The 25632-nt window shown below is 33.3% G+C and overlaps 1 protein-coding gene across 1 annotated transcript; it reads left to right on the forward strand.

The window, feature by feature from the left end:
* Positions 1–13635: 13635 nt before the first annotated feature.
* Positions 13636–14307, forward strand: LOC132066071 (uncharacterized). Its single transcript, XM_059459461.1, has 2 exons — positions 13636–13989; positions 14158–14307. The coding sequence occupies exons 1-2, from the start codon at positions 13636–13638 to the stop codon at positions 14305–14307; spliced, it is 504 nt and encodes a 167-aa protein (XP_059315444.1).
* The last annotated feature ends 11325 nt before the right edge of the window (positions 14308–25632 follow it).

Below are 25632 nucleotides of genomic sequence, written 5' to 3' on the forward strand. Positions count from 1 at the left end.
ATTATTATGATCAATGTGATTTGTTCATTATTTTGATTTATTAAAAGGTACGACTCAATTGCGGGTCGATGTATTCCTGGTGAATTGGATAATGGCAAATTACATTTGTGAAATAATAATTAGTTGATAGAATCCATGTCTTGACTTTGAGATTGATGATACCCCTTTATGGATGCTTATAAGTCTCATGTGAAAACCCTACAGGTGGATTTTGTATCTGTCACATGATTTAAGTTAAGCAGAAATATAAAGGATTCAGTCAATGAATTAAATTGTCAGTAATTTAATTTAATTGATTGGTATCTGTAATCTTAACATGGGGAGTTAAATAAGTTTTAATGTATGATTTCGAAATTAAATAGAGGAGTGCAATTACAGTTTTCTAGTGGAATAAATTGTAATTTATTGTGGTAGGATTAATTCATTCATATTCCGAATTAATACCACAATAGGAAGCCTCGTTATTAAATCTCGTGGTCCCCGCTATGCTCGAATATTCTAGAACAAGGAAAATAAAGGAAAAAATAATATCCTTGGTGGGTTAGGAAAGGGCTACACGTTTTTGGCTAGGGTTACCCTAAAAACGCGTGTATAAAGAAAGCCATTGAACCCTAAGTGATTATTGTTCTTTAATAGAATACCCCCACCACTCAAGTATTACGTTCATAGAAGTTCGGGATACCACAGTAGAAGACCGTGAAACCGGAGGATGAACGCGTGGATGGTGTGTGCTCGTGCTTGAAGGCTAGATTCGAGGTTGCATTCACGCTTCAAGAGATAAGTATCAATTTTATGTTTGATTAATATCTTGATTATGTGTTGTCTATATTACATGCAAGTTCGATTCTGGCTATTTGCTTCCGCTGCGTATGCCTGTATTCCATCAGCTTGAGCCCCCAAGTCGAGTGAAAAAATCTCTTCCTTACACCATCATTAATAATAGAATACCAGACATTAGAGATTAATTTTCTAATCATATCAATCCCTTCAGATAAACCAAATTTCTTAAGAGCATGAAGTTGAAAATTCCAATTAACCCTATCATAAGCCTTAGCCATATCCAATTTAATGACAGTGTTACCTCCAAAATTATTCTTTCTAATATCATGTATAATTTCCTGTGCAAACAAAACATTCTTCAATAAACGATCTACCTTTAAGGAAATCTGTTTGATTCTCAGAGATAATATTAGGCAAAACCTTATTAAGTCTAGAACTAATGATTTTGGAAATAATCTTGTTAGAACAATTACTAAGACTGATAGGTCTCATATCATTAAAATAGCTGGGATTTTCAATTTTAGGTAAGAGAATAAGGCAAGAGCTTGTATAGAATTTAGTCGACATTCGGTCTCCTCCATAAAACTATTGAATCACCCCAATCAATTCACTTTTGATGATTTCCCAAATAACTTTGATAGGAAAGACCTCCAAAACCATGTCGTCCTCGGGAGGCTGTCGGATGGAGTCCAAACACAGCTTCCTTGATTTCATCTTCATTTGATTTCGACTTTCCTTTGACATTACACGAACACTAAATGATTCAAAAGGTATTTTTGGTATATCACACACCTTTAATTTAAGATAATGACATTCCAAACTCTTCCTTACACTGTTAAATTTCGTGCTCAGTCAAATTAAGATTTATTCAATGAATGAATAAAGTAATAATTAATTCAATATCAGTAAAATTAAATTAAGAAATCTTAGTTATATGGACTGGTGAAACATATAATATGTTTGGGATATTACAAAAACACTCGAAAATACAACCAGTGTGGAGAAAAAAATACAAATACCAATTGAAGTTGTGAAGTTACAAGCAACTTTTGCATGTATTTTCAAGAACATTAGAATTATAACATGAAAGCTACACATTAACCACGCCTAGGCCAGCTCCTTTTAAGTCACAATTTCTAAGCTAGTTATTTAGAGGGTCTCTTTTATTGACCTTAAATGATTATCAGATCCAGAACTTGCCACATAAATACATCATGGCTATAGAAAATTAAAACATGAACACTACAAAATCCAAAAATACAATAATTTACTTGTTTCAAATCAACGTACTTACAAATATTATTGCTTTAAATGCTAGAAAACGGTAAGGACTTGGCCAAGAAAGCAGTTACCAATGAAAATAAACTGAACAAACGATTCTTAAAAAACAGACAACAGAAAATAACATGGCAGTCATTTAGCTACAATAGTAGACAACAGGTGCAATATTTTTTGATCCGGTTCCTCTCCATTTCTCTTCTCTCCATTTTTTCCAAGTTCTAGCTTAGATTAGAGACACATCACATATGTTTAAATTAATGGCTAAGATTTAATTAACTAAAGCAAAATCCTAACCATGATTAGAATAATAAATATTTTCTTTATTTACTTTCAAATTTTGACAATCGCACAATTCTGGCTAAAACATATTCTCTTTTATCAATATATTAAAAGAGTTATATTTACCACTAGAATTTTTACTATGTTTTTTTTTTTTTTCTTTTTTACATGTTTGCTGATTTTTTTTAAACAATTTCTTTTACATCTTTTGAGATCTTAATACATGGGATATGTGTCGTTATTTGTTTGGTACTTTAACTAAAAGATCCATTTCAAGTTTTCAATTCAGTAATTTATAACCCAAAATTATTTTTTAAAAGGGAATAATTCTTTTTCTTAAGATTGAAAGAATTAGACTTAATTATAATTAACAATTAATAAAGCATGGTTAGAACACCAGCCTACATGTTCTGAAAATTACAAAGTGATTCATAATTAGGTATATGATTAATAAAAAATAAAAATAAAAATTAATCTCCAAAGCTTCCCCCTCAACCTAGCTCGAAGAATTACTCAAATCCAAAGGATAAATATAATTCTTTTAATTATTGATTAAAGAGAAAATGTTCTAGCTAGAATTGTGTGTCAAAATTTGAAAGTAAATAAAGAAAATATTTATTATTCTAATCATGGTTAGGATCTTGCTTTAGTTAATTAAATCTTAGCCATTAATTTAAACCAGTGTTTTAAAAGACAGTTTCAGGATTCGCTCTGGGGCTCGCTCCGGGGCGAGGCACTGGCAAAACGCTCCGGGGCGAGGCGTGCGGGGCTTAGTTTCTGTGAGGCTTATGTCCTAAGCGCCTGAATGTACGCCCTAAACAAGCCTAACACCCAACGCTCGGGGCTTGCCTAATAGTTCTTACACAAATTATATGTTAAATTCCTTAATTATAATCGTCGACCCTCGTAATTCTTTAATAAATGAATTATGCTTAATAGTTTTTTATCTATATAAATAAGAAGATTAGGTGTAACTCAAATAGTATTGCATATTTATTATTTGAGAACACCATGAGGGTGGATATCACTTAATATTTCTTTTAAAAAATACATAACCGATTTGTACATTTTCACTTGTCATTGGTCTTCTGTCCTGTGCATCAAAATTATCATATTTTACTATTTCGCTATTTGAAAGTAATTTTAATTTTATTCATGAAGGAGTTACGTTTTAATTATAATACTGATAAATTTATTCATATAAAATGAACAGAGTGATAGTAATATTGTTTTAAGAAATTGTAATTTTTTCGTTGTTTGAAAGTTAAGATGTCAGAGTTGATTTGTATTCCATAATATCTTTTATTTCATTGTATTGTTTATACTCGTAATATTATGTTATATATAATTACAAGTTGTAAGCAGGAGTGGCTAGAGGGTAAGGCTAGTAAAACTTTTTCTTTAGGCCCCCAAACTTTTGAGGCCCCAAAAACTTTTACTGATGAATTTTATGGTTTAAGTTTCTATACTGATGAATTTTATGGTTTAAGTTTCTCTTACATAATATTGAAAATTGTAAAAAGAAGTACAAAATATATATATAACAAAAGAAAGAAAAAACACTATCTATGTTTCAAGAGCAATATTTTAAAACTTTGAACTAAACTACTCAAATATTCATATTATTAAATAAAGTTTTTACAATAATATCCTCAGTAATGTCTTTAAAACATATGGCTAATATGTTATTGACTTGAATTGATCCTCATTAATATAAATACTAATGTTACTATATGAAGTAAAAGACAACAAATATGAAAAATAAAAAAAGGCAAGACTAATTTTTTTGTATATGGGACTATACTTAAGGCCTCATATTTAAATTTAGCTTTATTGTGAGGATCAAGAATATATATATATATATATATATATATATATATATATATATAACCATGGGGCTTACGCCCTGTGCCTCTGGGCTTACGCCTCGCCGAGGCAAATGTAATACGCCCCGCCTTACGCCCTCGACTTTTAAAACACTGATTTAAACATATGCCATGTGTCTCTAATCTAAGCTAGAACTTGGGGAAAATGGAGAGGAGCCGGATCCAATATTTTTATGGCAACGTAACATTTAAGATCAACAAAATTGAAGTACAATAAAATTGAATTGTTGATTTAGTATACAAAAGGACTGCGCTGGATTATCTTGTTCACAAGTTGTGTAGTACCCTCAACTAATACTAAAAAATTTCGGGGGATCAAGCCCAATGCAGTTCTGTTACATAACTGATCAATTGTTTCGTCTTTCGTTCTAAATGTTCTTTCTTATGTCACTGTTTCGCTACATATACCCTAAATTTGTAGAATTAGGATCAAACGGCGTAGTTATATTTATGAAGATATCATCGAACCATTTCTTCGATTTGAATATATCCACGTTCTTGATTCCGCCACAATGAACTGGAACGATCAAGAAAATAGTACTACTAGGCCAACGAGATCGATATAATTGGCCATCATATTCAGACGCACGATAACTAATTGATTAGCACTCCAATTCCTGCAAAATTATATTCAGGTAGAGCCGATTATCATCAAGAATTCTCTCTCCGCTTTCATATCATCATTGAACTCCACTGTTCTTTTAATTCTTTCTATTGCAATCCTCGCAGCTTCTCTTTCTCTTTGGCGCTGCTTCATTAACTTTCCCTTCTCTAATTCCCGAAACTGCTTTTCCCAGTCCTCTTTTTTCTTCTTCATTTGTTGTTCATCGAAGTCTTTACCAAGAACTTCTTGTTCTGCTTTGATGATTACGTTAGCGAAACGTTTCTTCAACATCGTAGCTCGAAGCAGTTTGTTATCTTTTTCTAACACCGCAACATCAAAATCATACGAACTATCTGAAACTTGAGAGAAGTTCCTCTTCCTACCACAACAAGCCATCTTCTTTGGGGTTGGGGTAGTGGCAACCTTTGATTGAGAACAAAGCATCATATTTGCTAGAAATAATTAAACCCTACCGATATATTAGTAGAAGAATGTAAGTGAAGTGAATTTAGAAAATTACACTAAGTAATATATAGGCAAGATTAATTTTTCCTATTCCTATACGGAAAAGGAGTTCAAGTACTGTGTTTCCTAAAATTAATAAGGTAGCGTGCAATCAAATATGGGAACCGCCGTAAGTTAATTGTACCGTTGGTTTCTTGATGGAGGTAGTAGCATTGTAGTAATATGTGTTATACCATCTGACCATATTTTAACGGATACTTCTTGTTAAGTTATTTCTTCTAGTTCAAGTAATTTCACAACTGATCTCCTTTTTACTTTACATTGTTGGTTGTGATATTATTGTCGTTCAAATATGTTACTCTCGGTTCATGTCTTTTGTTAAATGTTTTGGTGGAGGAATGTAGGGGAAGTGCGCGGATACCTGATTTAATTTGACGCCATCATTAAATTTGTGCACGTTTGTCTTTTGCACGTGTATCCAATTCAGACATACTATATCTGAAGTTAGTGTTAACAAAATCTGAAGTTTCATGTGGCTGAAGTTTAGGCACATATATGTGAAGTCTCGTCATTTTAGCCTCACTGCTTGAACTTTAGTCAAATACTGAAATTCAGTCATTTTTGCCTTACCTCAGGCACATATGGCTGAAGTTTAACCATATTACCTGAACTTCAATCATTTTTGTCTTACTTCGGGCACATATAAGCTAAAGTTTAGCCATTTTTCCCGGAGCTTCAGTCGCATATAGCTGAAGTCCAATCATTTTTTGCCGTATTTCGCCACATGTAGTCAAGTCCGCCGTGTTTGTCGACTTATTCGCCATTTATGTCCGAAGTTCATGCACATATGGTTGAAGTTCAAACAAAAATGATTAATCTTTAGTCATATATAATTGAAGTAAAGTAAAAAAATAACTGACGTCTAGCCTTTCTTAATTACTGGAACTTTAGGTAGAAATGCATGAACTTCACTTCTACGTAACTTCAGACATTTTTGTCTAAAGTAGGTTTTGCCAAGCTTAACTTCAGACACCGCGCATCCGAAGTGGCTATACGCGCAAAAAATTTAAAAAGATGAGTTCAGATTAAATGGCGGTGTCAAATGATGAAGAAGAACGATGGTTTGGGGTTGTGGGTGGGGGCAGCGTCAAGGTGTTGGAGAAGAGGGGTGGGGTGGTGGTGGTGGTGAAATGGAGAAGAAGTACTTGAAAAAAAAATCACTTTTTATTAAAATTAAAAAAATATTTTTACTACTTCACTCGTCTATTTTTTAATCAAAATATTTTTTGTGCCACATTAGCTTCTAGGGTACGTGGTATTTTTTTTTTTTGGTTTCCCATCCGATGTCCGGTACCCGCATTGGGGCCCGACTAATCCGGATTTGCCCCAGGTAGTCCCACGTTGGGGGGCAAAGCACTCCCTACAAGGGTGACTATGTACCCAAGGGGGCTCAAACTCGAGACCTTTTGGTTAAGGATAGAGTAGTACCAGCCATTACACCACAACCCATATTGGTTGGGTACGTGGTAATAAATCCACTTTTTAGATGGTCAAGGGGCAAATAGGTCGCCCGATTAGTTGGAGTATGAACTCGACTTTTCGGGTAAAGTTCGGGGTGCAATTGATGTGCTTTGCCCACATTTTAACGGATACTTGTAGTTAAGTTATTTCTTCTAGTTCAAGTAATTTCATTACTGATATTCTTTTTACTTTACATTTTTTTTTTGTCGGATCGTGTCCTTTTTAAAAGTTTTTTAGTGGGGAAATGTAGGGGAAGTGCACGGATACTCGTTTTTTATGCCATCATTAAATTTGTGCATGTTTTTAAAAGTCTTTTGCATGTGTATTCACTTCAGACGTACTGTATCTGAGGTTAGTCTTAACAAAATCTGAAGTTTCATGCTGCTGAAGTTCAGGCACATATGTCCGAAGTTTAGTCATTTTTGTCTCACTGCTTCAACTTAGTTGAGTCAGATATTGAAATTCAGTCATTTTTGCCTTACTTTAGGTACATATAGCTGACGTTTAGTCATTTTTCCTGAACTTCAATCATTTTTGCCTTACTTAGCACATACGACTAAAGTTTAGCCATTTTTGCCAGAACAACTTCAGTCGCATTCGTTTGAAGTTCAATGATCTTTGCCTAATTTAAGCCATATGTAGCAGAAGTTCGATCATGTTTTCCTGACTTCAGTCATTTTGTCCGAAGTTTAGGTAGAAATGCATGAACTTTACTTACATGTAACTTCAGACATTTTTATCTGAAGTTAGATTTTGTCAAGCCTAACTTCAGATATCGCGCATCAGAAGTGGGTATACATGCAAAAAATTAAAAAGATGAATACTGATTAAATGATGAGTAATGTTATTGTTCTGTTTCTTTAGAAATTGATGCAAGAATTTGATCACGAGGCTCGAAGTTAAGGTGGTGGTTGTTGTTGTTGTAGTAGTAATAGCTTGATTAGCTGCTTACAAAATGGACTAGAGGTATTTTACCTAGACTATCATTGAGGAATGCGCAAATGTTTTTATGGTTCTTGCATACTAATATTATACATGGTAAATTTCATACCATAATAGAAGCTAAATATATACACTTTTAAAATCAAAATATTAAATAAATCTGTATTTTTATGGTAATTTGTTATAGTTTTTAGCTTCATTAAAAATGTATTTTTATGGTAATTCTCAATATTTTTTTAGCTTCACTGGATTAGAAAATTATATATAAAGCCGATTAATTGTCCGTGCCAATTGATGATACTTTATGCCATTTTGGCAGAAAAATGTTGATAGCATATCTTTATTACTCCTATATGTTTTAACTTTCACTTATTGCAAAAGCAATATATACCAATATAAATTATCATAAAAGTGATGATTTCACTTTTGAATATGGATTATTGTAGTTAAGAGTCCCCTGCTTGACGGCAAGCTACAAAGTAAAAAGAGCTCTCCAATCGTACGGTACAAGCACAGGTAGGCCGGTCATATTTCATGTGCATTGGCAAAGAGAAAAAGAATCAAAATTGAAAAAGCAATTATTGATTTTAAAATCTTGTGATAGTGGAATAATTGACACCACAAAAAAATGGAAGCTAATTTTCCGAAATACTTCTATTTCTTGCATGTATCTATCAAATAAAAACATGATAATAATTGATTGAAGCATTGCAGTTTTCATTTGTTGGAGAAATTGAAATGAAAAATTATAAGTCAATTACCGTATCTGTCAAAGTGAGGCTAAAAAGAATAAAAGGTAAAACAGATACTGTATAAATAAAATAGTGTGAATGTTGTTTATTGTTGGAGAAGGATTTTTTTTTTTTTTTTTTACTTTACAAAGTTGAATATAGAATATTCCAGCAGGTGCCAATTTTTATATGGATATGAACATGAATTTGTGTTATAGTGGGATGATTTTCGAAATACCACCTAAGTGGTGCTTCAATAACATATTCTAGATGGACTAGTAAGTATATATGAAATGGAACAACAAGATTAATGAACATCATTCGTCGATTAATGAAGGGTATTCATCTTATGAACATCAAAAATGATTTCTTAAAAATAGATAATTCAGAGTTCACTTGAGGGATCAAATAGACTCATGACTTGTGTCGTCACCATTTTACAATGGTAGAGTTTGAGAATTGTCAGTCTACGACTACAAAACACAAGAAGTGTAAAGGCGTATTCTTTAAGACATTTCATACTCAAGTCGTTTCAATATGCGACATTGTTTTACTGAGTTTCTCAACTGTATTTTAATAAGAAGTCATATCTTAATTTTTAGGGCAATACTGAATTTTTATTTTTATTTTAATGTTGTGTTAGCAATTACTAATGTAACATTATTGTCATCCCAAGTGTGACTTAAAGTAGTGTTGATGGAATGGACAAAGAGATACCAAGATACACACATTGCAACATTTGGAAAATAAAATGTTTAATCCTTTATGTTTTAAAATCCTTAAGTTAATTTGTTATTGTTTAAATTTATTAGGATGTTGAGGGCTTGATTTAGAATATAGGTAACTATATAACTGGAATTGATCTATGAAAAATTGGATCCCAATGACTTCAGTCAAATGCTTATAAAATACTCGAAGTGGTTAGTGATTCTTCTATTAAATGTCAGATTTCAATTTTATTTTCAGCATTTATACATGACGTTTTTCGTATTGTATATATTTTTGGTATAAAACAGTTTTCTATTTCTATTTTATAGACACAGGTGCTTGAAACTAAACTATTTGAAATCTCTACTATTGAAACACAAATCATTTCAGATTGTGTAGAATAGAAAACTGCATGAACTATGGACGTCACTACGATTTTTATGATGAATTCAAGTTTTTTGGGGTTCACTTCTTTTGTGTTAATAAGATATAAGTTGTGTTACTATAATTTCTTATTGGCTTAAGTGACTAAAACGCCCCTGAAATTGGCACGTTTTGCAACTTCAGTCCCCAAACTATTGATGGACTTCAAGACACCCCTAAACTCGGCTATATGGGTTTTATTACACCCCTGAGCTCATGACCCAGAGTGAGTGTAGTCACTCGCGGGTCCAGCTGTAATAAAAGGCTTATGTCTTGAAGTCAAGATTGTTTCTAGGCAAAACACATAAACAAGTCCTTTAACTTGGCGCGAGTTGGCAACTATGACCTTAAACTTTGCTAGTGCACAAGTAGGCACTTAAACTTGCCAAAAGTCGAACATGTAAACACAAATGCTGACGTGGCGCTGACATGGCACATAATTTTGTTCAGTGTTATGTCACTGCCACATCAGCATCACGTCAGCATATGTGTTTATATGTTCGACTTTTGGCAAGTTTAAGTGCCTACTTGTGCACTAGCAAAGTTTAAGTTCATAGTTGCCCACTCGCGCCAAGTTAAAGGGCTTGTTTCTATTATCTCTTTTTTTTCTTTAAAATGAACTGTGCATCGCGCAGGCAAATATACCAAAGGCACTTAAGAACTAAATACTTGATCATAGAATGTATACACCAAATTAATTCAACTTGTTGTGATTAAATGATCTAATCATGATTAATTTACTAGAAGTCTAAATATAAATATGGGAAAAGACATAGATCGCACCTTGAACTATACCTGAAATGTCGACTTCACACTCCAACTAGTGGGGCAACCTATTACCGCCCCCCCCCCCCCCTACACGTTTAAAAAGTAAATTTAATACCATCTTACAAGTTGATGTGACACAAAATATAAAAATAATTCAAAAAGAGGCGAGTTTTGGTTATTATCTTATGGAAAAATACATATTTTTGTAATCTCCCGTCCACCCCTCCACTCTCACCCTCCCTTCTTCTTCATTTGCAAACCCTCAACCACACCCCCCACCTACCCGCTTTCCTCTTCGTCTTCTTGAGACAAACCCCTTCATCTACAAATCCTAATTGTTCCATTCAATTCAAATATTCAATCAAAACAATTTCCAAATTGTTACTCGTTTTTCTTCCCAAAATTTCCTTACTATATTTCCCTCAAATTATTGCAAAAAAGGAATAAAACTGGATTTTGGATGGTGATAATGGTGGTAATGTGATTACGATGGTGAATTTAGGAGTGGATCTTTAATTTATGGTGGTTATTTGCAATTTCTTATAGCGGCAGTGATTGTGGAATGATTCTGATGGTTGATTCGGTTGTGGGTAGAGAAATTTATGGTGGGTTTTTTAATCATTTTTTTGCGCGGATTGCCCTTCTTTTGGGGTGGTCTTTAAATTTTGCCTCTCATATTTGTAGTCTTTAAATTATGCCCCTCATATTGCTGGTCTTTAATTTTTGCCTTCGCATTGCAACTCTGAGCGTTCACGCAGAAATCATGAGGTTCTGAGTTCGAACCCCCGCTCAAGCATAAATTAAAAAAAAAAAAATTGCAAGGCAAGGTTTGGGTCGCGTGTATGCCGAACCCGGCATACTCTTGTTAAGGAATTACCAAATTTATGTCGGACCCGGCATACTCATGCCTTATGGGCGTACTTGACATAAGTATGCCGGTCCGCATAACTTTGGTAATTCCTTAACAAGTTTATGCTGGGGGCATACTTTATTGGGCAAACTTTTATGCGACCGGATAAACTTGTGAAGGAATTACCAAAGTTATGCCGGACCCGGCATACTTATGCCAAGTCTGCCCATAAGGCATAAGTATGCCGGGTCCGGCATAACTTTGGTAATTCCTTCATAAGTGTATGCCGGTGGGGGCATAGCGAAATTTAAACTCTGCCTTGCGAATTTTTTTTTAAAATTTTGACTGTGTGGGGGTTCGAACCTGGAACCCATGGATTTTAGCCGAAGAGCAAAATTTAAAGATTTCAAATATGAGGGGCAAAATTTAAAGACCACCCCAAAAGAAGGGCAATTCTGCGAATTGCCCTTTTTTAATAGGAATAATTACTTGGCCTGGCTACCTCTAAGAGGTAATTATTGATAATAACTATCTTTTAATTTATCTATATTTAGTAGCTACAGTGATTTTATAAATTACCATAGCTATACCAAAATACATCAAGCGGCGATGGCTGGAGTAATTATTGGGTGTGGCTCTGCGCCTGCCCGCCCCGGTTCGAGCCCAACCAACCACATTATTTTTCTTACATATTTTTCCTAGCTTCTTTTAGAGTGCATCACACCTTCCCTTGTGCAACTGGTTATATGAGTATCGGTGGGGGATGGATGCATAAATAAATTCACTTTTAAAATATGTAGGGGGTAACAGATCGCTCGATTAATTGAAGCGTGAACTCGCCATTTCGGATAAGGTTTAGAGTGCAATCTATGTCTTTTCCCATAAATATATGCATGGCATACATCTGTTAACTTAATATGAACACCCACAATTAGTCCACTACGAAGATGTTTTTAGCAAAAGAAACGCACTATTGAAGATATTCTACTACAAGTTGTAATTTATATGCTGTAATTCCAAATCTAACAAAATACCATGAGTACTCTAAGAACACTTATAAAAAAATTCAAATATAATTATTACCATTATCGTATCTAAAGAGATTAGAAATCAAGATCTTGTAATTGGATGTAACAACGGCTTTTTTATATTTTTTAATTAACTTGTCTAAATTTGAATACATTATCAAGATATTTTCCAAAATCTGAACGTTACAAGTGGTCATTTTCTCATCATTTCTGTGTATAATTTATCTCTGTTTAAAACCAACAATAAAATAAAATAATTCATACAAGATACTCCTTCCATTTCATTATATGTTTATTACTTTCATTTTAATCTTACACAAGAAAATGTCGTATTAATATATTTAGTAAGTTTTAAATTCTAAAAATTCCATTTTGACTTTAATGATACTTTCTTACACTAATGACATGACATGTTTAACACTAAAAGATTCAAAAGGTATTTTTGGTGTATCACACACACTTTAATTTAAGATAATGACATTCAAAACTCTTCTTTACATTATTAAACTTCGTGCTCAGTCAAATTAAGATTTATTTAATGAATGAATAAAGTAAAAATTAATTTATACTATATCAATAAAATTAAAAAAATCTTAGTTCGATGGACTGATGAAACATATCATATGTTTGGGATATTCCAAAAACACTCTAAAATACAACCAGTGTGGAGAAACAAATACAAATAGCAATTTGTTGTAAATGGCTATATGTGGATGTCCTGTAGCATGCTATCATTCCCAAGTAATTGAGGCCTATAAATAGCCTCTTCCTTTAATGAAAGAGATCATCCAAAAATCAGAATAGAAAGGAACTACTCCTTGCTTTCTCTTGCTTTCTCTTTCTCTGTCTGTGCCCTTTGTTGTTTTTTAATTTTAGTACACAATTTTATTTTACAACACGTTATCAGCACGAGCCTCTATAAATTGTGTTTTCCCTTTGGAACAAGTTGAACGCCATTTCTCGCGAGGTATGTCTCGATGATCCAGTGTTAAGATTATTAGGCCTAATTGTCAATTCTCACTACACATTAATATATTCTGCCTAATGAATATTGATTTTATTATCTGCGTTTTTGAAAACTGTTAAAATTTTATAAACAATATAAATATATGACTAATAGACTTGATTACTTACTGAAATTATGCTTTATCACTATGCTTATTATTTATACCTGATTCCATAGTTGGTTATTTTAGCATACATAGTATAATAATTACTTTACAAACATAACTCTTTGTCATAACAAGAAAGAATATGGTAAGAAAGAATATGGTACAAGATTATGTACTGCCTATAACTGAAGAAGTTTTTTTTTTGACATTATTTCTTATTATATCTAACTTTGGATATTTTTTTGATAGTTTTCACTATGTCAAATTTATCAAAACTTGAATTTGTGGCACTTGATATCACCGTAAACGATTATTTATCATGGGTCCTTGATGCTGAAATTCACCTTGAGGCTAAAGGTCTTGGGGATACTATTAAACAGGGAAATAAATCATCAAGTCAAGATAAAGCCAAGGCTATGATTTTCCTTCGTCATCATCTTAATGAAATTGAATATTTAACTGTGAAAGATCCACTTGAATTGTGGAATAATTTGAAGGATCGATATGAACACCTAAAGATGACGGTATTACCGAGAGCTCGATATGACTGGATATATCTCCGGCTCCAAGATTTTGAAACTGTAACTGATTATAATTCTGCTATTCATCAAGTTAGTTCTGTATTAAAATTGTGTGGAGAAACTATCACTGATGAACACTTATTGGAGAAAACTTTTACCACTTTTCATGCTTCAAATGTGTTGCTACAGCAGCAATACCGTGAAAAGGGGTTCAAATAGTATGCTGATTTAATTTCATGCCTACTTGTCACTGAGCAGAATAATACTCTATTAATGAAAAATCATGAGTCTCGTCCCACTGGTTTTGCTCCATTCCCTGAAGTGAATGCAGCAACAGGTTATGATAATCCTGAAAGAAGGCAAAATAATTATCGTGGTCGTGGCCATGGTCGTGGGTGTGGACGTTGACGTGAAAGGGGACGCCATAATTATCATCAAAGATAGTATGAATAAACAAGAGACCAATAAGGGTTCTCAAAATAATCCTTCAACATGTAAAGTTAATATGTGCCACCGATGTGGTATGAAAGGTCATTGGGGAAGTATTTGTCATACGCCTGATCATTTTGTCAAGCTTTAACAGGCCTCTCTCTAAGGGAGAGAAAATAATGTGGAGGCACACTTGACCTTTCATAATAATGATGATGAAGCAGCTCCCTCAAACAGGCATGATGATATTAAGGTAAATCTTGCTTATAAAGATGATGATTTTAAAAGCCTCTCAAATATTACTCATTTAGAAGCCGGAGACTTCTATGATGATATTGATCAAGAACCGATCATCTCAAAGGGAATAGTACTATGAGAAAAGTTGTTGTTTACTTATATGTTTTTCACTAGTTTGTTTTTCTTAAGTGTATTTCCTAAAATATCATGTCTTACTAGTTTCTACATTACTAGTGCAGTTTCCTAATGTTGTTTGTACTCACATTTCTTATAATATACCTTTTATTTTTATGAAGAATATAGAAATTTCTCAGTCATCAGTTGGACCCAAGATTAATTACAATGATATATGTCTTATAGATAGTGTTACAACACACACTATTTTAAGAGATAAGAAATACTTCTCTTATTTGGTGATGAAAGAAGCCAATGTTGATACAATATCTAGAAGTACAAGATTAATTGAAGGCTCCGGAAAAGCTAATCTATTATTATCTAGAGGAACAAATTTGGCAATTAACGAAGCATTATATTGTAGTAAGTCTCAAAGAAACCTACTGAGTTTCAAAGACATTCGCCAAAATGGCTATCATATTGAGACTACAAATGCTGAAAAGATTGAATATCTTTATGTTACTATAATGATGTCGGGTAAGAAATATGTGCTCGAAAAATTACCGCTCTTTCTTCCGGCTTATACTACACAAGTATTAGCATGGTTGAAACACATGCCATAGTAATCTAGAAGTTTACTAATTCAAATGATTTTATTATTTGGCATGACCGGTTGGGCCATCCCGATTCTAATATGATGCGTAAAATAATTGAGAATTCATACGGGCACTCTTTGAAGAACCAAAAGATTCTTCAATTCAAGGAATTCTCTTGTGCTGCATGTTCTCAAGGAAAATTAACTACTAGACCATCAGAGAATTAAAGTTGGGGTTGAATCCCCGCATTTTAAATACGTATACAAGGATATATGGGGACTCATTCACTCACCATGTGGACCATTTAAATATTATATGGTTTTAATAGATGCATCTACAAGATGGTCACATGTGTGTTTGTTATCAACTCGCAATTTGAAATTTGCGAGATTACTTGGTCAAATAATAAGATTAAGAGCACAATTTCCAGATTATGCAATTAAGACAATTCGCCTCGATAATGCTGGTGAGTTTACATCCCAAGCTTTTAATGATTATTGTATATCAACTGGGATAACAGTTGAGCATCCGGTTGCTCATGTTCATACTCAAAATGGTCTAGCGGAATCATTAATCAAACGCCTCCAATTAATTGCTAGACCAATGCTTAATTAGGACAACAAAACTTCCCATTTCAGTATGGGGTCATGCTATTTTGCATGTAGCAACCCTTGTGCGGATTAGGCCCACAAGTTATCATAAAGTCTCCCATTACAATCGGCTTTTGGTCAGGAGCCAAATATTTTCCATCTCAAAATATTTGGATGTGCGGTATATGTTCCAATAGTTCCACCACAACGCACAAAGATGGGTCCCCAAAGAAGGTTGGGGATATATGTTGGGTATGAATCTCCTTCTATTATAAATTATTTGGACCTATGACTGGAGATTTATTTACGGCAAGATTTGTTGATTGCCATTTTGATTAATAAATATACTCAGCATTAGGGGGAGAAAATAAGCAGCTAAAAAAGGAGATAGATTGGAATGCAATATCATTATCTTATTTAGATCCTCGTACAAATCAATGTGAACTTGAAGTTCAAAAGATAATCTATTTGCAAAATATTGCAAATCAACTGCTAGATGCATTCACTGACCTATCAACCTATCAAGGATTACTAAATCTCATATTCCAGCTACTAATGCTCCAATTCAAGTTGATGTCCTGGTAGGACAATCAATTAAGGCAAATGAGTCTAAACCACATTTAAAACGTGGTAGACCAATCGGTTCCAAAGATAAAAATCCTCGAAAAAGAAAAGGAGAAAATAATCAAAATGATAATAATATGGAGGCGGTTGCTCAAGAAGAGCAACGAGACATAACAACTGATAAAACCTCAAAAGAGGTTCAGGTACCTGAAAATAGTGAAAATGAAGAGATCTCAATAAGTTATGTCTCCTCAGGAAAAATATGGAACCGAAATGATATAATTGTCGATAATGTTTTTGCCTATAATGTTGCTGTTGAAATAATGCAACAAAGTGAGGATCTAGAACCAAAATCTGTCGAGGAATGTAGTCAGAGAAATGATTAGCCAAAATGGAAAGATGCAATTCAAGTTGAATTAGCTTCGCTTGAAAAACATGAAGTTTTCGGACCAATAGTTCGAACACCTGTAGCTGTAAAGCCAGTGGGGTACAAATGGGTTTTTGTGCGAAAACGAAATGAGAAAAATGAAGTCGTAAGATATAAAGCACGATTTGTGGCACAAGGATTTTTGCAAAGACCTGGCATTGATTATACGGAGACATATTCTCCTACGGTGGATGCAATCACCTTCACATATCTTGTAAATCTGGCAGTTCATGAAAAACTTGATATGCATTTGATGGATGTCGTCACAGCCTATTTATATGGCTCACTGGATAATGATATTTTTATGAAAATCCCTGAAGCATATAAAGATTCCCGGGAAAATTATTCAATAAAGCTTCAGAAATATTTATACGGATTAAAACAATCTGGGCGCATGTGGTATAATCGCCTTAGCGAATACCTATTGAAAGAAGGGTATAAAAATGACCCAATTTGTCCTTGTGTCTTTATGAAAAGGTCTGGATCAGAATTTGTCATAATAGCTGTATATGTTGATGACTTGAATATTATTGGAATTCCTGAAGAGCTTCCAAAGGCAGTAGAATGTTTGAAAAAAGAATTTGAAATGAAAGACCTTGGAAAAACAAAATTCTGTCTTGGTCTACAAATTGAGCATTTTACAAATGGAACATTTGTTCATCAATCAACATATACTGAAAATATTTTAAAGAGATTTTACATGAATAAAGTACATCCATTGAGTACCCCAATAGTTGTGAGATCACCTGATATTAATAAAGATCCATTTCAACCTTATGAAAAATGATGAAGAACTTCTTGGTGCTGAAATACCATATTTGAGTGCAACTGGGGCATTAATGTATCTTGCCAATAATTCTCGACCAGATATGGATTTCTCTGTAAGCTTATGAGCAAGATTTAGGCCTTCCCCAACAAGAAGACACTCGAATGGTATTAAGCATATATTCAGATACCTCCGAGGGACCATTGATATGGGGTTGTTTTATTCAAATGAATCCAATTCACAACTAATTGGTTATGCAGATGCAGGATATTTGTCCGATCCACATAAAGGTCGATCCAAACAGGTTATTTATTTACATGTGGAGGTACAGCTATATCACGGCGTTCAACAAAACAAACTTTGGTTGCTACTTCTTCAAATCATGCAGAGATAATAGCCATTCATGAAGCAAGTCGAGAATGCGTTTGGTTGAGATCAATAACTCAACATATCCAAGAAACATGTGGCCTTGCTTTGAAGAGGAATATTCCAACAACATTATACGAAGATAATGCTGCATGCATAGCTCAACTAAGAGGAGATTACATTACGGAGACAGAACAAAACATATTTCACCAAATTCTTTTTTACTCATGATCTTCAAAAGAAGGGTGAAATAGATGTTCAACAAGTTCGGTCAAGTGATGACTTAGCAGATATGTACACTAAGGCATTACCAACCTCAACATTTGAGAAGCTAATATACAAGATTAGAATGCGTCGTCTTCGAGACATTAAGTGATGTTTCCAACATGGGGAGTAAATACGCGCTGCACTCTTTTTCCCTTAACCAAAGTTTTGTCCCACTGGATTTTCCTGGTAAGGTTTTTAATGAGGCAGCAAGCAAGGCGTATTACAAATAACTATGTATAGTACTTTTCTTTCACTAGAATTTTTAATTTGCATGCACATCCAAGGGGGGGGTGTAAATGGATATATGTGGATGTCCTGTAGCATGCTATCATTCCCAAGTAATTGTACTATAGCATGCTATCATTCCCAAGTAATTGAGGCCTATAAATAGCCTCTTCCTTTAATGAAAGAGATCATCCAGAAATCATAATAGAAAGGAACTACTCCTTGTTTTCTCTTGCTTTCTCTTTCTCTCTCTATGCCCTTTGTTGTTTTTTTTTTTAAAAAAAAAAATTTAATACACAATTTTATTTTACAACACAATTGAAGATGTGAAGTTACAAGCAACTTTTGCATGTATTTTCAAGAACATTAGAAAAGATTTCATTAGAGTTATTACGCGCGCACATTAACCACGCCTAGGCCAGCTTTTTTTAAATCACAATTTCTATGCAAGTTATTTAGAGGGTCACTTTTATTCCTTAAATGATTATAAGATCCAAAACTTACCAAATAAATACATCATGGCTATGGGACATTAATACATGAACACTACAAAATCCAAAAATACATTAATTTACTTGTTTCAAATCAATGAACTTACAAACATTATTGCTTTAAATGCTAGAAAACGTTAAGGAATTGGCCAAGGGAAGCAGCTAGTAATGAAAATAAACTGAACAAACGATTCTAAAAAAACAGACAAAAGAAAATAACATGGCAGTCATTTAGCTACAATATTAGACAAACGCGCAATATTTTGAGGGCAACGTAACATATTAAGATCAACAAAATCGAAGTATAATAAACTTGAATTGTTGTTTTAGTGTATAAAAGGACTGCATTTGATTATCTTGTTCACAAGTTGCCTGGTTCCCTCCACTAATACTAAAACTTTTTAGGAGGATCAAGTCCAACGTAGTTCTGTTACATAACTAATCAATTGTTTTGTCGTTCGTTCTAAATTGTTCTTTCTAATGTCACTACTTCGCTACATATACCCTAAATCTGTAGAATTAGGATCAAACGGTGTAGTTATATTTGAGAAGATTTCATCAAACTGTTTCTTCAATTCGAATATATTCATCTTTATAACTTGATTCCGCCACAATGAACTGGAAAGACAGGCAAACTGTACTAGGCCAACGATATTGATATAATAGGCCATCATATTCAGGCCCGCAATAACTAATTAGCACTCCAATCCCAGACACATTGTACATATTCAGGTAGCGCCGATTATCATCAAGAATTCTCTTTCCGCTTTCATATCATCATCGAACTCCACTGTCCTTTTAATGTTTTCTATTGCAATCCTCGCAGCTTCTCTTTCTCTTTGGCGCTGCATCATTAACTTTCCCTTCTCTAATTCCCCAAACTGTTTTTCACAGTCCTCTTTTCGCTTCTTCATCTGTTGTTCATCGCAACCTCTAGCAAGAACTTCTTGTTCCGCTTTGATAATTACATTAGCAAAACGTTTCTTCAGCATCGCAGCTCGGAGCTGTTTGTTATCTTTTTCCAACATCGCAACATCAGAATCATTGGAACAATCTGAAACTTGAGAGGAGTCCCTCTTCCTACCACAAGAAGACATTTTCTTGGGGGTTGGGGCAACGGCAATCTATGATTGAGAACAAAGCATCATATTTGCTAGGTAATTAAACCCTATGATATTAGTAGAAGAATGTAAGTGAAGTGAATTTAAAAGATTACACTAAGTAGTAATATATAGGCAAAAAGGAGTTCAAATACGTGTGTTTCGTAAAATCATTAAGGTAGCGTGAATCAAATATGGGAATCGCCATAAGTTAATTGTACCGTTGGTTTCTTGATGGAGGTAATAGGATTGTAGTAATATGTTTTATACCTTTTGACCACATGTTAACGGATACTTGTTGTCAAGTTCTCTTCTAGTTCAGCTAATTAATTTGACAACTGATCTTCATATTGCTTTACATTGTTGTTTGTAATATAATTGTCATTCAAATAAGTTACATTCGATTCGTGTCCTTTTTAAGTATTTTGGTGGAGCAATGTAGGGGAAGTACGCGGATACCAGAGTTGGCCGCCAGTATTAAATTTGTGCCCGTTTTAAAAGTCTTTTGCATGCGTATTCACTTCAGACATACTGTATCTAAAGTTAGTCTTAACAAAGTCTGAAATTTCGTGTCGCTGAAGTTCATTTACATATGTCTGAAGTTCAGTCATTTCCATTTCTATTTTATCGATATAGGTGCTTGAAACTAAATCATTTGAAATCTCTATTATTGAAAGACAAATCATTTCTGATTGTGTAGAATTGGAAACCTCATGAACTATGGGCGTCAGTAAGATTTTTAAGATGAATTCAAATTTTTTGTGGTTCACTTTTTTTATGTTATTCCGATGTTGTGTTAGTGTAATTTCTTAATCTGTTGACACTATTTAAGATGATCAGAATTTAAAGCCAAGATTGTTTCGATTATCTCTTTCCGCTCTTTTTTTCTTCTTTGCGCACTTAAGAATTAAATACATATTCATAAAATGTATACGCCAATTCAACTTTTGGTGATTAAATGATCTAATCATAATTAATTTGGCAGAAGTTTATATATAAATACACGGCATACATCTATTAATTTAATATGAACATCTACTACTAGTCCACAATGAAGATGTTTTTATCAAAAGAAACGCACTATTGGAGATATTACAAGTTTATTTATATACTGTGGACTCCAAATCTAACAAAATACCATGATTACTCTTACGAACCCGTGTAAAAAAAAAAATCAAATTTAATTATTACCATTATCGTATTTAGCGAGATTAGAAATCAAGATCTTGTAATTGGATGTGATAACGGCTTTTTTTATTTTTTTCATTAACTAAGATTGTCTAAATTTGAATACATTATCAAGATATAGTTTTAAAATCTGAACATTAAATAACTAAGTGGTCATTTTCTCATCATTTCTGTGTATAAGTTTTCTCTATTTGAAACCAACAATAAATTAAAAAAAATTCATATGAGATACTCCTTCCCTTCCATTATATGTTTATTACTTTCATTTTAATCTTATACAAAAAAAATGTCATATTATTATATGATACTCCTTCCCTTCCATTATATGTTTATTACTTTCATTTTTAACTTATACAAAAAAATGTCATATTATTATATTTAGTAAGTTTTAAATTCTAATACCTTCGTTTTTTACCTTAATGATAGTACTTTGTTATATGAATGACATGACATGTTTAACACTAAAAGATTCAAAAGATATTTTTGGTATATTATACACTCCTTTAATTTAAGATAGTGACATTCAAAATTCTTCCTTACATTATTAAACTTTGTGCTCAGTCAAATTAAAATTTATTTTATTGGTTTAATGGACACAAACTTTCTTTTTGTTTATCTTGGTTGCCCTATATACATTGGTAAGAAAAAACTGGCATACTTTGATAGTATGGTTGCTAAAATAATTAACAGAGTTAACGGATGGCAAGGGAGTATCCTTTCTTGTGGTGGTAGGTATTTTTGATTAATAGTGTCATTCAATCTCTTCCTAAATATATTCTCTCTACTCTTTTGTAGGTTTAATTGAGCTTACTGAGAAGCATATTAGCAATTTCTTCTGGGGCACTGAAGATGGTAAGAATAAGTACCATTGGAGTGCTTGGAATAAGCTGTGTTTTCCAAAGGAAGAAGCTAGAATTGGTATAAGAAGCATGCAAGACATTGTAGATATATACTCCTACAATGAAAAGATGGTGGCAATTCAGAGCCAATAGTTCTCTAGGGGCTGATTTCTTAACTGCAAAGTATTGCTCAAGAAACATCATGTTGGTAAGAGATGGATCCCTGGAAACTCTCAAGCTAGGAAGTTTTTACTTATGGTTAGGGACATAGGGGAGATGGAAGATCAACAGAGAAGATTGCAGTTTCTGGTGGGATTAGTGGCATAGATAATGTTCCACCATCTCATATTTGTTTTAATCAGATGGAGGGTAGAACATCAAGACTCAAGGTGAAAGATTTCATTAACAATAATAATTGGAATATCCAAAAGCTATATAATACTTCTAGGACAGGTTGCTCTTAATATAAGTACTATAGCATTAGGAAGTAGAGACATAGATGATTATGCAATATGGAATAACTCAGAGGATGGGCAATACACCAACAAAAGTGCTTGGAATATAGTCCACAGAAGAATCGTGTCTCAACAATATTTGGCACTGCTCAGTTCCTTTCAAAATTTCCTTTGTTTATTGGAGACTATAATTTGGCAAGTTACCTTTCAATGAAGTAAGGGCAAAGTTTGGGAATCAAGATGATGTTGACTGCTTATGCTGCACTGTCCCAGAAACTAAAACAATTCGACATGTTTTTATGGAGGGTGAAACTGCTAACAACTTGTGGAATAAGATTGGTGCACTAATGGAATCAGACATCAAAAGATACATATCAAGAGATTCTGCAGGTATGGTGGGAAACCAAACCAAAGAATAGAGTGCACAAATTGTTGTTGCAGGTTTCCCCCATGGCTATATATTGAGAAATTTGGAAAGCATGGACTTCTTTGTAGATATGGTGACAAAAGAATATTTTATCAATAAAATACTGTCACTCAATGCATACTGAACATCAAAGCGGTGATTAACAATATCTTTCCAAAGGTTCCTACTGAGGGATTTTGGTACAATATGTGTGACTATATTGAAAGGCTTAAAGCTGTGGTAAAATGCTTACCTGTTTATTGGGAAAAATCAGATGAAGGCAAGATCAAGTTGAATACTGATGGAAATTACATTAGAGGCAACAACAAAACGGGAATTGAGGAGTTCTCAAAAATGATCAGGGGGATTTCATCATGGCTTTTGCAGTCCCTGTGGACTGCATTAGCAATAACCATTTTGGAGCTTTGGCGGCAAATTATGGAAGCAGATGGTGTGTACAAAATGAACTCAACAATATTGACATTTAGTTGAATGCTATAATCCCCAAGATGAGCAATCAAAAGGCTACAAACAATCTCAAATTGAAACACATCATTCAAGACACTACAAATATTCTGAAAGAAGCAAATGCAAAATTTAGTCACTGTTTCAGGGAAGCCAGTCAAGTGGCTGATATTTTGGCAAAAAACCTCCAACTGGTGGCAATACAAACGTATACTTAATTATCAGGATCTCCCCAGGGAAGTTAAGGGCTTGATACAGTTGGATAAACTTCAAATGCCTACTTTTAGGGGTAGGTTTGAGAAATGTAACTTCTTTTTTAGTTAATAACTTATCAATTAGATTAAGGAAGGAACTTTGTGTAGTTTAATTCCTTCCTATAGATTGAATTCGCAATCTATTTTTTGTAGACTAGAGGCAAGGTTCCATGTCCCCCTCTAGTCATTGTAAGTTTGTCTTATTAATCTAACATGGTAGGGATCATGCCAAACCCCCACACCTTAGGCAACCTAATGGTGATGGCTTAATAATAATAATAATAATAATAATAATAATAATAATAATAAATATTATTATTATAATAAGATTTATTTAATGAATGAATAAAGTAATAACTAATTACTATATCAATAAAAATAATATAAGAAAATCTTAGTTATATGTAGGGATGTTTATTGTTGCGTCCAAATGCACACGCAGGTGTACGTGGTCGTACAAGTAATATAGTGATAATATAAAATCGGATGTCGAACCCACAGAGACTTATGACCAATACTTCCACGAAAATAAACTATTGCTACTACTTATGCCAGTAAAGAATAGTGGTACGCAAGGGCGATCAGAGCGGGTTACTAGTGGAACGAGATGGAGGAGGACGCCAAAGCCTTCGCTCGAAAGTGCAACGAATGCCAAAGGCACGCTCCGTCAATGCATCAACCCGGGGAAGAGCTTCATCCGATCCTTTCTCCATGGTCATTCATGAAATGGGGTATGGACATAGTGGGGCCTTTGCCATGGGCCCCAGGTAAGACACAATTTATTTTACTTATTGTTATACCCCGTTTAAACGGGTTAAACTAGGTACAACATATTTGGAGATTCCTATTTTGCTTATTTTAAAGGAGTCGCCACCTAATTGATTTTAAGGTGAATTAGGGCACCTAATTATTAACTAAGGTAAAGCTAAGTGCACCTCCGTTAATAGTCTGCTTAAATTTTGATTCTAGGTAAGGGTTCTAGATTATCCTAAAGGGAATGGGTTAGGCATCCTTTAGAATCCGTTAACTACGGTTTACCGGCCAAACTTAGGTTAATTAATTAAGATTAAATATAGTGTTTACATTTTATAAAAACGGCTAAGAAATATTGCTAAGATTTTAAAGAAAAATGTAATAACATTGTTTAAAATAAAATTTACAGAAAAATAAAAAAAATAACTTTAAATGCTGTTTAGAAGAAAATTTATAAAAATAAAAAAAAGCTGCTTAGACTTTAAATGAAAGCAATAATGATACTGTTTAGGATAATGCTTATAAAATATAGTAACTTGCATAAAAGAAGATTTTAAATGCTATTTAAAATAAAGCTTATAAATGTTGCTAATGCTTCAAATGCAAGTATGCTAATGTTATTCAAAAATAAGATTTGCAAAATATGATAATTTGCATATAGGCAGAAGAGAATGCAAGTTTATGCAACATTATAACAAATATTTGAAACAACTCAAATGATGAGATATTAATTAATTTTGCAGTTTAGGAAATATAAACAAGATTATGTTTTATTAACTACATTCGGCTAATAACATGCATAATTTGGATAAACCTTAAAAAAAATTACAAAATATTCTTTAGTTCCTATTTGCGTGTTAGTGGCGTTTTAAAATTCCCAAGATAATAAGAATAAAATATGATTCCTTTAACTCAAAAATATGAATTTACGCTATTGAAAATCAATTATTCTAAAAGTGAATATTATAGACACTGTAAATAACTTTAATATAAAAAGAAGAAAATGAAACTTATGGAACTAATTATTAGTTTTCCTTGAATTAACTACCCGTTACTTCTAAGGCTATCTATGCCAATTCTCCTATATTCCATCCAAGCTAAGAAAATAAAGCAAAGTAATGGGTTAGTCGAATAACACAAGTTAAATGCACCAAACAAAATAAAGGCTGAAATAAAATCAAATGGGCTCTGCCCATTTTCC

The sequence above is a fragment of the Lycium ferocissimum genome, chromosome 8 (genome assembly GCF_029784015.1).
Source record: "Lycium ferocissimum isolate CSIRO_LF1 chromosome 8, AGI_CSIRO_Lferr_CH_V1, whole genome shotgun sequence".
NCBI classification, from domain to species: Eukaryota; Viridiplantae; Streptophyta; class Magnoliopsida; order Solanales; family Solanaceae; genus Lycium; species Lycium ferocissimum.

Bases quoted from the DNA above. Each gene is read 5' to 3' on its own strand.
- LOC132066071 (XM_059459461.1), top strand. From the start codon at position 13,636: ATGTCAAATTTATCAAAACTTGAATTTGTGGCACTTGATATCACCGTA. The intron at 13,990-14,157 runs GTTAGTTCTGTA...GTCACTGAGCAG, and splicing joins ATAATTCTGCTATTCATCAA to AATAATACTCTATTAATGAA.